This window comes from Electrona antarctica (assembly GCF_951216825.1).
Source record: "Electrona antarctica genome assembly, chromosome: 14".
Classification (NCBI taxonomy): domain Eukaryota; kingdom Metazoa; phylum Chordata; class Actinopteri; order Myctophiformes; family Myctophidae; genus Electrona; species Electrona antarctica.
Window position 1 is genome coordinate 47,526,221 of NC_136795.1, and position 14,713 is coordinate 47,540,933.

The 14,713-nt window shown below is 42.8% G+C and overlaps 1 protein-coding gene across 1 annotated transcript in view; it reads right to left on the bottom strand.

Moving 5' to 3' along the window:
• The window catches only part of LOC306937265 (heparan sulfate glucosamine 3-O-sulfotransferase 6-like), a gene marked incomplete at both ends in the record, with an annotated part of 50,639 nt that extends 43,513 nt beyond the window's left edge, over positions 1-7,126 (bottom strand). The window contains 2 exons of the mRNA XM_079520932.1: positions 4,310-4,575; positions 6,689-7,126. Of these exons, the coding sequence (XP_079377058.1) occupies positions 4,310-4,575; positions 6,689-7,126 (704 nt within the window). The remainder of the gene's footprint in view (positions 1-4,309; positions 4,576-6,688) is intronic.
• Positions 7,127-14,713: the final 7,587 nt, after the last annotated feature.

The window sequence follows — 14,713 nt, forward strand, 5'->3', positions numbered from 1 at the left end:
GAATAGCAGACCTACAAGCTCGTAGCGCGGCACTGTGCCGCGCTATGAGCTTGTAGATCTGCTATTTTTCAATAGCTAAAGCATAACATAATGCTTAAAACACCAAAAGGGGTTCCCGCCCAGAATGGGTAAAAGTGCCAACTATACTGTACTTATCCACAATGAGTGACACACACATACAGCCACAACGCCAGAGGGAGTGCCTCTCCCGAAATTTAGCACGAACATGGGACAACATTCCATTCTATACTCGGCCACCATAATATGGTGGCCATAATATTCCACAATATTATTGTGGAATGCCCTGACATCATCCATTAAAAGGATGTGTATCACTGGCTTTCAAAACTGTCCTGAAAAACCATGTGTCAGAAAACCCACAAGTGGAGTTGGATATTGAATCCCGTTGAAATGACAGATCATATACGCTGCCACTGTTTTCCACAATGGAAACAAGTCCCCTGAGACTTAGGCCCTTTCCCAATTCCCCCCTTCTCCATCGCCCTTAGCCCTTCCCCTTGCTGATGCGCGTTCACGTGAGGAGGAAGGGTTATCTCAATTCTCTTTGGAGCGAGGGGTAGGGGCAAGGGCGAGGGTTAGGATCCCCTTCAAACCAAGGGATATCGCGACCAGACTTCAAACGGAGGGACATGACACAGAGGGCGGAAGGCGGACAAGGTAAGACGCCTTTTCAGTCCTTTATTATGGAACTTATGGAAGAATATGATATTAACCAATATTATTTGAATGTGTTAACAATCTGCATCGCCAAAAATATCGCAATCTCTAGCAAAGGTTAACGTTACCTCACTTGAACTAACGATATGCTACGGCGTTGCATTCATACAACGTTACGGTAACGTTACCCATTAATTTCGCATCAGCGCTTTATTATTTTTTATTTACCGCCGGTGCCCCGGTGGAACAACTCGGATGCAAACTAGCTTAACTAGCAGGCATCAGTCCGACCCCCAGACCACGATATGTCAACATTCTGCAGTTTTGGAGCTCTTAAAAGCCGTGAAATATCCTACTGTACCTACATAACGCTGTCGCTGCATAACGTTGGCTACTCGCTGCAGTGATAGCTGGTATGGTTTTATCATGACCAATGTTATGATAATCCCCACAAGTTGCAAAGGTTACATAACTAATTAGCAATGGTGTTGTTTTTTCCCCCCAGGCAAACCAGCTATGGAACAGACTGCAAGCTGCTGTACAGCCTGTACATTGGATGGAGATGAATCACGATTGTCCTAAATGTTGTTGAATTTGAAACATTATCATTCATATTATTATTAGCATACCACAACTTCCATGATAGAAAATGACTGTTCTTAATGATATTAAAAACAATGAACACAGTGACCACAGCCCCTTCTTTCTATACTGTAAATTGTTTTTCCTTTTTCTAACCCTGTAGGCTATTATGATATATAACTGTACGCATTCTATACAAACTGTTAATACAATAATCAATGAATCAGGTACAACTGTTGAGCAGTGTGTCAGAATGAGCTATATCTAGCTTACATTCTGGTGGGCTACCAAGATGAGACAAAATTACAATATATTTATTTCATCATAACCACAGCCATACATATTTACGTTCCATCTCTTCTCCCAAAATAGCCGATCTACAGCTTATAGCAGTGGTTTCCAAAGTGGGTTATGGGGACCCCCAGGGGTCCTTGAGAGACTTCCAGGGGGTCCCCAGCTAAATGATAGTTTGGAACCAAATGGACCCATAAGGGTCCATTTGTACACTCTCAGAGTTAATTAACATTGATTTTACAATATAAATTGGGGATCCCAGAGACAGAAATGCCATCAAATGGGGGTCCATGGACTAATGCATGTCACACTGGTGGTCCGTGACACTGCTAGATTCGTAAAAATATATGGGGTGCCTGGCATATCTCTTCAAATGGGGGTCTGCGGGCTAATTCGTGTCAATTTGGGGGTCCTTGACATGAAAAATTGTGGGGACCACTGGCCTGTAGTGAGCTTGCAGATCAGCTATTTTCTGAGAACAGGTTGTATATCAATATATCAATATCTACAAGGGACGTTCAATATTTAGGGACGTTCCAATTCCTAGGGTGATGATTTATCCCCCTACCCCTTGACACTCATTATGAAGGGACAAGGGGAAGGGCCAAGGGATAAGGGCTAGGGCCAAGGGATGAGGGGTAGGGTTAAAAAAGGAATTGGGAAAGGGCCTTAGTTGTTTGCCTTGTCCTTTTAGCCTAACTGTTTTACTGTACTTATGCGTGCCGTTTTCACTATTTGCATTAATAAAGTATTCTTATCAACTAATCAATCAATCAAAACACGATGCAGCTATCTTCTGTGCAGCGGTCAATCTATCAATCAAACAAAAATCACACCCGTGTGAACTTGAAGTATGAGGGGCGCTCTTATCATCGTACATCATCCAATCCATTAATTGGAATGGGAATTGAATCGTCAAAAATAGCCGATTTGCTCGTCTACATATGACGTAAATTCTCCATTCAGTGTCAATGGGAATTTAATGTTTGTGTTAGGACAGAAATCTACACTATAGCTGAATATATATATATATATATATAGTTCAAAATTAGTTCATGACACTGTGCCTCTCTCTCTCTCTCTCTCTCTCTCTACCTCTCTCTCTCTCTCTGCCAGGCGCATTATACCTTATACAGGCCACCTGAGTGAGGTGTGCGCTGCCCCTAGTGCCCAAAAGCAATAGGCGTATACAAGCATAAGAACACAATAATACAATAAACAACAAAATAACAATATAGGCCTGATTATATAGTGGAACGGCTTCTGCACCACATGTATAGTGCAACACATTGTTTAATGTGTGTTGTTAATGATATTTATTTAGGCCTATTATAGGCAAAAGGTCTGTACAAACACACACACACACACACACACAAAAGAAAAGAACATCTAAAATAGCAGATATACAAGCTCACAACCATGTTGCTATTAAGTGAACTAGATCTGATATTTACCTATCAGGGCTTATAAGCTGTTAAACAATGATTATGACAAAGTCCCAGGCGTTGGTTGAGTTTAGGCAACATAACTTATGAAACTAGAAATGCTCTCTCTCTCTCTCTCTCTCTCTCTCTCTCTCGCCAACTTGTGCCTTGCACACAAGTATATAGGCCATGTATGGCCGCAGTACTTGCGCGCTCTGCTTGCGCAAGTAAGCTGTTTGTAAGTACCCGTACCTCTCCAATCCTATATCAGCTGTTTGTAAGTACCTGTACCACTTCAATACTATATCATAGCAACTGTTTGTAAATACCCGTACCACTTCAACACTATATCATAGCAACTGTTTGTAAATACCTGTACCACTCTGGTCCTATATCGTAGCAGCTGTTTGTAAGTACCTGTACCACTCTGGTCCTATATCATAGCAGCTGTTTGTAAGTACCTGTACCACTCTGGTCCTATATCATAGCAGCTGTTTGTAAGTACCTGTACCACTCTGGTCCTATATCGTAGCAGCTGTTTGTAAGTACCTGTACCACTCTGGTCCTATATCATAGCAGCTGTTTGTAAGTACCTGTACCACTCTGGTCCTATATCAGCTGTTTGTAAGTACCTGTACCACTCTGGTCCTATATCGTAGCAGCTGTTTGTAAGTACCTGTACCACTCTGGTCCTATATCATAGCAGCTGTTTGTAAGTACCTGTACCACTCTGGTCCTATATCGTAGCAGCTGTTTGTAAGTACCTGTACCACTCTGGTCCTATATCATAGCAACTGTTTGTAAATACCTGTACCACTCTGGTCCTATATCATAGCAGCTGTTTGTAAGTACCTGTACCACTCTGGTCCTATATCGTAGCAGCTGTTTGTAAGTACCTGTACCACTCTGGTCCTATATCATAGCAGCTGTTTGTAAGTACCTGTACCACTCTGGTCCTATATCAGCTGTTTGTAAGTACCTGTACCACTCTGGTCCTATATCATAGCAGCTGTTTGTAAGTACCTGTACCACTCTGGTCCTATATCATATCAGCTGTTTGTAAGTACCTGTACCACTCTGGTCCTATATCGTAGCAGCTGTTTGTAAGTACCTGTACCACTCTGGTCCTATATCATATCAGCTGTTTGTAAGTACCTGTACCACTCTGGTCCTATATCATATCAGCTGTTTGTAAATACCTGTACCACTCTGGTCCTATATCGTAGCAGCTGTTTGTAAGTACCTGTACCACTCTGGTCCTATATCATAGCAGCTGTTTGTAAGTACCTGTACCACTCTGGTCCTATATCATAGCAGCTGTTTGTAAGTACCTGTACCACTCCAGTCCTTTGTCGTAGAAGCGGTCGAAGAAGTGCGGCTCGGCGCCCACGGCCCGGACGTCCGGGTGGATGCGCAGGAACTCCAGCAGCGCGCGCGTGCCTCCTTTCTTCACGCCGATGATGATGGCCTGGGGGAACTTCTTGGTGCCGAACGTGTTGGCCACGGGCATGCTGCTGCTAGGAGGACCCCCTCCCCACTGCTGCTGGGGGTCCACGGTGTGATGTCCGGCACCACCACGGGCCGCTGCATCATCCACCTGCTGCGTCACAGAGGTGGAAAAAGTATACTCAGTTGTTTTACTTAAGTAAAAGTACCAATACTGCATTGTAGAACTATACTTTGTTACGTAAAAGTATACGGAATTGAAAATGTACTTGAGGAAAGGTACAAAAGTATCGGCATCTAAATGTACCTAAAGTACTAAAAGTAAAAAGTAACTCATGTTGCAGAATGTCCCATTTCAAAATGTGTGCAAAATATTGTGTAGGGTTGAAGTGGTTAGTGTATGTTTTCTAATCAAAATCAAAATCTCCAAAGTAACTTGTAACAAAAGTTTTCAAATAATTGTAGTGAAGTAAAAGTACACATTTTGGCTCCGAGATGTAGTGGAGTAGAAGTAAAAGTACTGTAAATTGGAAATACTCAAAGTACAAATACCTCAAAATTGTACTTAAGTACAGTACTTAAGTAGATGTACTTAGTTACTTTACACCACTGCCTGCGTGCAGAGGTGTAAAGTGACTAAGTACATTGAAGGCGTTTGCACATAGAGCGCGTGTTTTCGTGCTCTGACATTCGCTCGGATATTCGTCTAAAAATAACGCATGCCGTGCGCAAAGTCCTTTACTCAAGAAAATGAGAAAGAGGCGGTTGCATGCGCATCTAGCCTCGGTCCCAGGCTTACTTTTCTGCGAAAAGAAGAGCCTGGTCACAACGTAAGGCAAAGAAGCTATCGGCGGATGTATCCTCCGGAACATCCATCAGATGTATTTCCCCCGGATACGATATTTTCCCGACCAATCACAACACTTGTTTCATTCGCGGAGAATGTAAACTGATTTGTAAAGCATCAACGTAATTTCCTTGGGAGATACTTCCGCTAAAATCCCGCAACTTCCGATGATAGTCTTTTCAGCGTAGGTCTTGCCCAGGGTGATGCGCATCAGCAATGGTTTTCAGTGGAGTGCTGCTATAGAGCACCCCCTGTCATGACGACGCCAGGCCCAGGAAATGATTCCCAATGCATTTTTCCCCATAGACATTTCAAAACGTATTTATTTAAAGACGGTTACGCCGCGGACAAAGCCAACTCGAGTCGTGACAAATATTGACAACAAACACAATATTTTGGACCAAACAAATAATTACAAAGAAGAAAAACAACAAAAAAAGTGTTGTAACCTGCCGTTTTTTTTTTGGCCCAAAAAATGTTGTTTGTTGTCATGATTTGTCACGACAAGAGTTGGCTTTGTACGAGGCTTAAAAGGTCTTTAAATAAATACTTTTTGAAAAGTCTATGAGGAAAATGAAGGGACATTTCCTGGGCCCTGGTAGGGGGCGGGACTGTGACGCTCTATAGACCAAAACTCCAGTAGCCTATAGTATATATCAAAAAGTAGGAATTAAAATATAATAATCCAAAAACGTATAGCACATCCAGAATTTTTCAGAGAACTGATAAAGGCTCATAGTCGAAATGCGTAAGCGTTTACGTTTGGTGTGTGCCAATGAAAAAGTGGAAATGTGAGTATACCATGTCCTCCATTTATTTAAAATTATGTTGGATTTCTTTTTTAATTCCTACTAATCGATTTACTCAAATACTGTAGGCTACTTAAATACAATTTTCACTAGGCCAACAATTACTTCTACTGCGACCCAACTCCAGATAAGTGGTTGCTGGATGGATGGATGGATGCACATCTCAGAGGAAAATATTGTAGCCTACTTTTACTCCACTAACATCATTTGAAAACTTTAGTTATACTTTGTAGATTTGGATTATTATTACAGGATATAGGCCTACTGTCATTACCCACTTCAGCCCTATACATTTTGGCCATTTGAAAATAGCCAATCTGCAAGCTCAATGCGTCGGGGTGTGAACGCATTGTGAGCTTTTTAGTGATCGGCTATTTTTCAAAAAAGATTTTTAATAAATTTGAAAGCATGAAAAATGGGACATTCATGCATAAAGTAACCTATATAGTTTCTACTTTTGGTTGCCCATACATTTTTTTGATACCAATACTTTTGTACAGGCAGTACAAAAGTATCCGGACTTTTATAGGATAAACTTGTAACAAAAATGCTTTACACAACATGCGATGTGTGAGTCTAGATACTTTTTTCCCCATATAGCACTGCACCTGCGTGGAGGAGAGCGCGCCACCACCACCACCACCGCCGCTGTCTCCGGCGGTGTGCGTAACGATCGCGTCCGTCTGGTTCCACTTTCTGTGCGCCGCTTGGAGGAGACGACTCGGCGACGGCGGCGGCGCTCGCACCAACAGTTCGTCGAACAACACGCGTCTGTTGTTGTTATTGTCGTTTCTGCCGCCGTCCTCCACCGGCACGGATCCGTCATCATAGTCTCTGGTGGCGATGATGTCGTCTAGCTGATGCTGGTGGTGGTGGTGGTGGTTGTTGTTGACGTAGATTAAGGTCCTCGGCGCGGAGTCGCACAGTCCGGTGAGGCAGTAGAGGCAGTAGGTGACCACGAGGAGCATGGTGCACAGCACGGACACGACGCGAGACTGCTGGAAGAAGAACAGCAAGGAGTGGAACAGGACGCCACTACATCCCATGAGTGGATCTGATCCTGCTGCTGCTGCTGGCGGTGGTCAACAACGTCAACACCACACCGGACCACCATGCTGGAGGTCTCCCTCCTGAACTCACATGAAGTATACAGTCCATACACTGAACTGTGATGTTGTTGCTGCTTTAATAATAATACTCCTTGCTCTTGTTGTTCTGAAAACCTGTTGCGTTGCGTTTCTTTATCCCCAGAGTCAAGAGTAGAGAGACGTTATACATGTGCAGCCATGCAGGGGAGAAAAACAAGACCGGAGCAAGCAGCCAGCAGCGATGGAATGGAACCATGCACGTACGGTTCATTGGATTGGATGTGTGTCAAAACGTCTTCATCGTAGTACAGGCTGTCTGATAGTTTTCCACAATGTGCAAGTCCAAGATGAGAGAGAGGATGAAAACTAGAGGGCAAATGTAGCCTAAACGTTCACTCCCCTAGAGATATGTGCTCATTATTTAGCCTGCAGTTAAAGTTATGAGACGTCAGTCAGTCAGCTGTAAGCTGTTAAACATGTAATGACTGTCTGCTGGCTGGTAGAGTGTAATCTCTCATTCAAGATTTCTCTCTCTCTCTCTCTCTCTTACGCCCTGTTTTACCATAGTCTCCACCCTTCCCTCTTTAAGCTAGAGGGCAAACTCATGGCTAAGTGGCTATATATGGAAAGAATACAGTATAGGTATATATGGGTAAATAATTCATTTCCGAGGGTAAAATGATTCCTAGAATTCATTCATGCATGGCCTTCCCTTTATAGATTTATTTAGGTCTATGTATAACCCCCCCATTATTTGAGATGAAATTGAGATGAATTCATGCAAGTCACACAAGACTGTAACAGTTCATTATTATAATGTTATCTACTGTACATTCAGGAGATTCTACACTTTTGTTAGTTTTATTGATTGATTGATTTATTATGAATGAATGGATATTTAATTGTATATTATATATTATATCATATTATATTCATTATAGGCTACATACAACAAAACAACAAATATAGACTGGACTTTCTTTCGTTTTATACCTTTTGGTGTTTTAAACATTATGTATTGAAAAATAGCAGATCTACAAGCTCGTAGCGCGCCACTTGCTTATAGGTCTGCTATTTTTGAAAAATCGTGAAAATGTGGCACAAATTTGGAATATATATATTTTTTTAACTCAAATCTTTGCTTCTGGTCTGAAAATATGGAACAACATATTTTCAGATGGGGGTCGGAGGCCAATTACATATCATTTTTGGGGTCCTTGACATGAAATATTGAGCACCACTGATATAGAAAACATAGGTATTTCAGAAAACTGTCAGAATTTAGAAGACATTTTTTAAAATTTTGACGTCAGGCCTAAATGGGTTAAATTCTAGCGTATGTACATAAAACAGAAACAATGGCAAAACGTCACAGACAAAAACAAAAGACAAACATTTTGGAAGTTTCACATATCAACTATACAAATTATATTGTATAAATATGAGCGATGTTGTCATCGCCAAAACATGCATGGATATAGTAATCATATTAACAGCGCTATGTGCAAATGGCTGCATACAACTGAGTTTGTGTGTGTGTGTGTGTGTGTAGCCCTTTCCACACCTAAGCGCAAAACGGTCGACAGCCACGCACTTCTTAAGCTCTGCGCAGTTTAAATTCCGAGTTTTTAGACAGCTGGTGGATGGAAAAGAAGCTCCACCTCCGCGGACGTTTTGCGCGGAGGAGAGCGTTTCCGGGAATCTGGCCGTCGTGCAAAAAGTCCGCGGAGGTGGAGCTTCTTTTCCATCCACCAGCTGTCTAAAAACTCAGAATTTAAGCTGCGCGCAGCCGAGAACGTGCGCGGCTCTTTCGATAGTGTGGCAGCACCTAGAGTGTGTGTGTGTGTGTGTGTGTGTGTGTGTGTGTGTGTGTGTGTGTGTGTGCGTGCGTGTGTGCGTGCGTGCGCGTGCGTGCGTGCGTGCTGCAGAGTCAGCCATATAGAAAAATACAACTTTAACTTATTAGACAAGCGATAAAAAATGGCAAAGAACAACATGGCTATACTGAAAGACACCAGGAGTTACATACAACTGAACTAATTGTTGGTTATATCAGGAGTTACATACAACTGAACTAATTGTTGGTTATATAGGTCCCAGAACATGTGGCCAAATTTGAATATTCGTTTTTTTTTTCATGTCATATGAAAGCAGGGAATCATAGCTTCAAATTGACATTGGTTGTTCAGTTTGACCCACCAGTTTTGGAGATATGGCTTTTATAGAGTAATGTCTTGCAGAAAACTGCGAGTTGAGAAAACATGCTTGAAAGGTTCACTTCTGTGGTCTCTAACATTACACCTACAGTAGCTACATGTTTAAGCATTTATTGTCGATATATATACATATATATATATATATATATATATATATATATATATATATATATATATATATATATATATATAATATGCATATAGTGTGTGTGTGTGTGTGTGTGTGTGTGTGTGTGTGTGTGTGTGTGTGTGTGTATACACCTTAGAACTGTTTATTGCTCGATAGTGGGCTCGATAAGGACCCGGCTCAATAAGCCTGCTCAATAAGGTGATCGTAATCAATAAAACCTTAACGAGCTCCATCCCTACCTAAAACTCCTGGTCTCTGTGGAATGAAGTGGAGTTGAAAAATATTTTTTTTGAATAATTATAATACTGAGCAGAGTTCTGATCTGACCTCACTCACAACACACCCGGTTGCCGTGCATGCCTGACTACACCGATGTGTGCATGCAGGCCGCCGCCCCACCATATTTGGGCAAAAATGACGTCATCAATATCACATCACCACCATGCCACTCCGTTATTAATTAGACATTAGAAATTATGGCAAATTACGGCTCCCTATAACCATATTCACATTTACTGTTTATCAGACCTGCAGTCGGTACTTTGTGATATCTGCTTGCAGCTATATTTTTGAATGTTTCCACAAAAGGAATGGAAAGAAGAGGGGGGGCGGGGACAAGGTGGATACAAAATCACACTTGAACTGAGAGGTGCAGGCTGAGGCTGCTCAAAAACACCTCTGGCTGGCTGCCAGCGGTATTGCAGCTGTTCGCACTCTAAACATACAGACATACATACACACGCAGCCAGCCATTGGAGCAAGTTAGGCACCGCTCAAAACAAAAATAAAAAATAAAATAACACGAGTGGTTTTCAACCCTTTTCCTATCAAGACAAATTTTTACAGTGAAAATGTGTTTCTCCTGTGTGGATACGCTGGTGTGTCTTGAGGCTATATAACACAGTGAAACACTTGTCACATTGTTTACAACAAAAGGGTTTTTCTCCTGTGTGGACACGCTGGTGTGTCTGCAGCGTGCTTAAATGATTGAAGCTCTTGTCACACTGTTTACAGACGTGAGTTTTCATTCCTGTATAGGTCATCTGACTTGTCTTCACTTCTCCTGGTGGAGTCAAAGTCTCGGACAAGGTGGATACAAAATTCACACTTGTGTCAACTGAGCGGTGCAAAAACCGCTCTGCTCAAAAACACCTCTGGCTGGCTGCCAGCGGTATTGCAGCTGTTCATACTCTAAACAGAAGGACATACATACACACGCAGCCAGCCATTGGAGCAGTTAGGCACCGCTCAAAACAAAAATAAAATAAAGAATAAAAGACAAACACAAGTTATCAGTGGTTTTCAACCCTTTTCATATCAAGGCACATCATTATTATTCTGTGTTTGAGCCACGGACCACCATGTGATTAGATTCAGCCTCTCAGAAACCACCAAAGACTCCGGCGCTAGTCAGTTTGTTGCCGCCCGGTGGGGAAACATTTCATTGACGGACCAGCGGAAGCGAGCGTTGCCTCTAGCGACTGGTAAGCTATTACTCGGTAGATATTAGCGAGACCATTCCGAATCAATTAAAAAAAAACTCTTATCACATCAATCACGTCAATGGCAGGAATCGACATTAGGAAAAAATAACGTCATTGGCAGTCAAAGGGTTTAAAAGTCCATAGACTTTGTTTGCAAAAAAATGTCATCATAACTACCCAAAACAAATCTATAGACTTGGCTGGCCTATGATGCAATTTCTAGCGCCTCTCAAACATGTTGTCATTTCTGATCATTCCCCCCTCCCCCTCGTGTCGTTGTGATGACATCATCAAGCGACACATCGACACAACTTTGACCTTCACTGACTGACTGTCACAGTCGACTTGCACGAATCACGCTGGTGTGTCTTGAGGCTGCTTAACACAGTAAAACGCTTGTCACAGTGTGTACAGACGAAAGGCCTCTCCTGTGTGGATACGTTGGTGTGTCTTGAGGTCATCTATCTGAATAAAACTCTTGTCACACTCTTTACAGCTGAACGTTTTTTCTCCAGTGTGGATACGCTGGTGGCTCCTGAGATGGCCTAACTGATTGAAGCTCTTGTCACAGTGTTTACAGACGAAAGGCCTCTCCCCTGTGTGGATACGATGGTGTCTCTTCAGGTGACCTATCTGACTGAAACTCCTATCACACTGTTTACAGTGAAAAGGTGTCTCTCCTGTGTGGATACGCTGGTGTGTCTTGAGGTGACCCATCTCACTAAAACTCTTGTCACACTGTTTACAACAGAAGGGTTTTTCTCCCGTGTGGATACGCTGGTGTGACTTCAGGTGACCTATCTGACTGAAACTCTTCTCACACTGTTTACAGACGTGAGTTTTCATTCCTGTATAGGTCATCTGACGTGTCTTCACTTCTCCTGGTGGAGTCAAAGTCTCGGTAAACCGTTGATGACTGTACAATCTTGGTTCATCTACGCCTCCTTGTTCCTGGCTGGTTATTACAATGCTGGTGATTTGCTGACAGGATTCTGAGGGTCCCTTTCTGGGCATTTGGCAGTAGAGGTCGTTGTGGCTCGATTTGTATGTACAACCAGAACGGTGGACCTTAGCCTGGGAAGATTGAGACTCCTTCCTGGAGTGGTGGTTCATCATCTATACATGGACTGTGATGGCGTTGTAGGTTCTGTCGGGGAATGGACAATTTGTCCTCTGTCTGTCTCCCTATTATCCTCTCTTCTGTCTCCTTATGGACAATTTATTTATCCTCTCTTTTACTCCCTTTATTTTCTACCTCCTTCTTTCACAACACTGCATAGAGCCAGCAAAAACTCCTGGGCTCTGTGGAATGAAGTGGAATTGAATTTTTTTTTTTTGAATAATTACAATACTGAGCAGAGTTCTGATCTGACCTCACTCACAACACAACCGGTTGCCGTGCATGCCTGACTACACCAATGTGCGCATGCAGGCTGCCGCCCCACCATATTTGGGCAAGAATGACGTCATCAATATTATATCTTTATTTCTATTTTGCGTATAGCTTTTTTTCTTTTTGGGCTTGTATAACTTGTATAAAACTCTTGTCACACTCTTTACAGCTGAACGTTTTTTCTCCAGTGTGGATACGCTGGTGGCTCTTGAGATGGCCTAACCGATTGAAGCTCTTGTCACAGTGTTTACAGACGAATGGCCTCTCCCCTGTGTGGATACGCTGGTGGCTCTTGAGGTGATCTAACCGACCAAAACTCTTTTCACACTGTTTACAACAGAAGGGTTTTTCTCTTGTGTGGATACGCTGGTGGCTCTTGAGGTGATCTAACCGACTAAAACTCTTTCCACACTGTTTACAACAGAAGGGTTTTTCTCCAGTGTGGACACGTTGGTGTGTCTTCAGGTTACCTAACTTACTAAAACTCTTGTCACAGTGTTTACAGACGAAAGGCCTCTCTCCTGTGTGGATACGTTGGTGTGTCTTGAGGTCACCTATGTGACTAAAACTCTTGTCACACTCTTTACAGCTGAACGTTTTTTCTCCAGTGTGGATACGCTGGTGGCTCTTGAGACTGCCTAAATGATTGAAGCTCTTGTCACAGTGTTTACAGACGAAAGGCCTCTCCCCTGTGTGGATACGATGGTGGCTCTTGAGGTTAACTAACTGATTAAAACTCTTGTCACACTGTTTACAACAGAAGGGTTTTTCTCCAGTGTGGACACGCTGGTGTGTCTTGAGGTTACCCATCTCACTAAAACTCTTGTCACACTGTTTACAACAGAAGGGTTTTTCTCCCGAGTGGATACGCTGGTGTTTCTTCAGGAGACCCATCTTACTAAAACTCTTGTCACATTGTTTACAACAGAAGGGTTTTTCGCCAGTGTGGATACGCTGGTGTGACTTCAGGTGACCTATCTGACTGAAACTCTTCTCACACTGTTTACAGACGTGAGTTTTCATTCCTGTATAGGTCATCTGACGTGTCTTCACTTCTCCTGGTGGAGTCAAAGTCTCGGTAAACTGTTGATGACTGTACAATCTTGGTTCATCTACGTCTCCTTGTTCCTGGCTGGTTATTACACTGCTGGTGATTTGCTGACAGGATTCTGAGGGTCCCTTTCTGGGCATTTGGCAGTAGAGGTCGTCGTGGCTCGATTTGTATGTACAACCAGAACGGTGGACCTTAGCCTGGGAAGATTGAGACTCCTTCCTGGAGTGGTGGTTCATCATCTATACATGGACTGTGATGGCGTTGTAGGTTCTGTCGGGGAATGGACAAGTTGTCCTCTCTCTGTCTTCCTATTATCCTCTCTTCTGTCTCCTTATATGGACAATTTATTTATCCTCTCTTTGACTCCCTTTGTTTTCTATCTCCTTCTCTCACAACACTGCGTAGAGCCAGCTAAAACTCCTGGTCTCTGTGGAATGAAGTGGAATTGAAAAATATTGTTTTGAATAATTATAATACTGAGCAGAGTCCTGATCTGACCTCACTCACAACACAACCGGTTGCCGTGCATGCCTGACTACACCGATGTGTGCATGCAGGCCGCCACCCCTCCATATTTGGGCAAGAATGACGTCATCAATATGATATCTCTATTTCTATTTTGCGTATAGCTTTTTTTCTTTTTGGGCTTGTATAACTTGTATAAAACTCTTGTCACACTCTTTACAGCTGAACGTTTTTTCTCCAGTGTGGATACGCTGGTGGCTCTTGAGATGGCCAAACTGATTGAAGCTCTTGTCACAGTGTTTACAGACGAAAGGCCTCTCCCCTGTGTGGATACGCTGGTGTGTCTTGAGGTTATCTAACACAGTGAAACTCTTCCCACACTGTTTACAACAGAAGGGTTTTTTCTCCTGTGTGGATACGCTGGTGTGTCTTGAGGTTACCCATCTCACTAAAACTCTTGTCACACTGTTTACAACAGAAGGGTTTTTCTCCCGTGTGGATACGCTGGTGTCTCTTCAGGTGACCCATCTCACAAAAACTCTTGTCACACTGTTTACAACAGAAGGGTTTTTCTCCAGTGTGGATACGCTGGTGTTCCTTCAGGTGACCTATCTGACTGAAACTCTTCTCACACTGTTTACAGACGTGAGTTTTCATTCCTGTATAGGTCATCTGACGTGTCTTCACTTCTCCTGGTGGAGTCAAAGTCTCGGTAAACTGTTGATGACTGTACAATCTTGGTTCATCTACGTCTCCTTGTTCCTGGCTGGTTATTACACTGCTGGTGATTTGCTGACAGGATT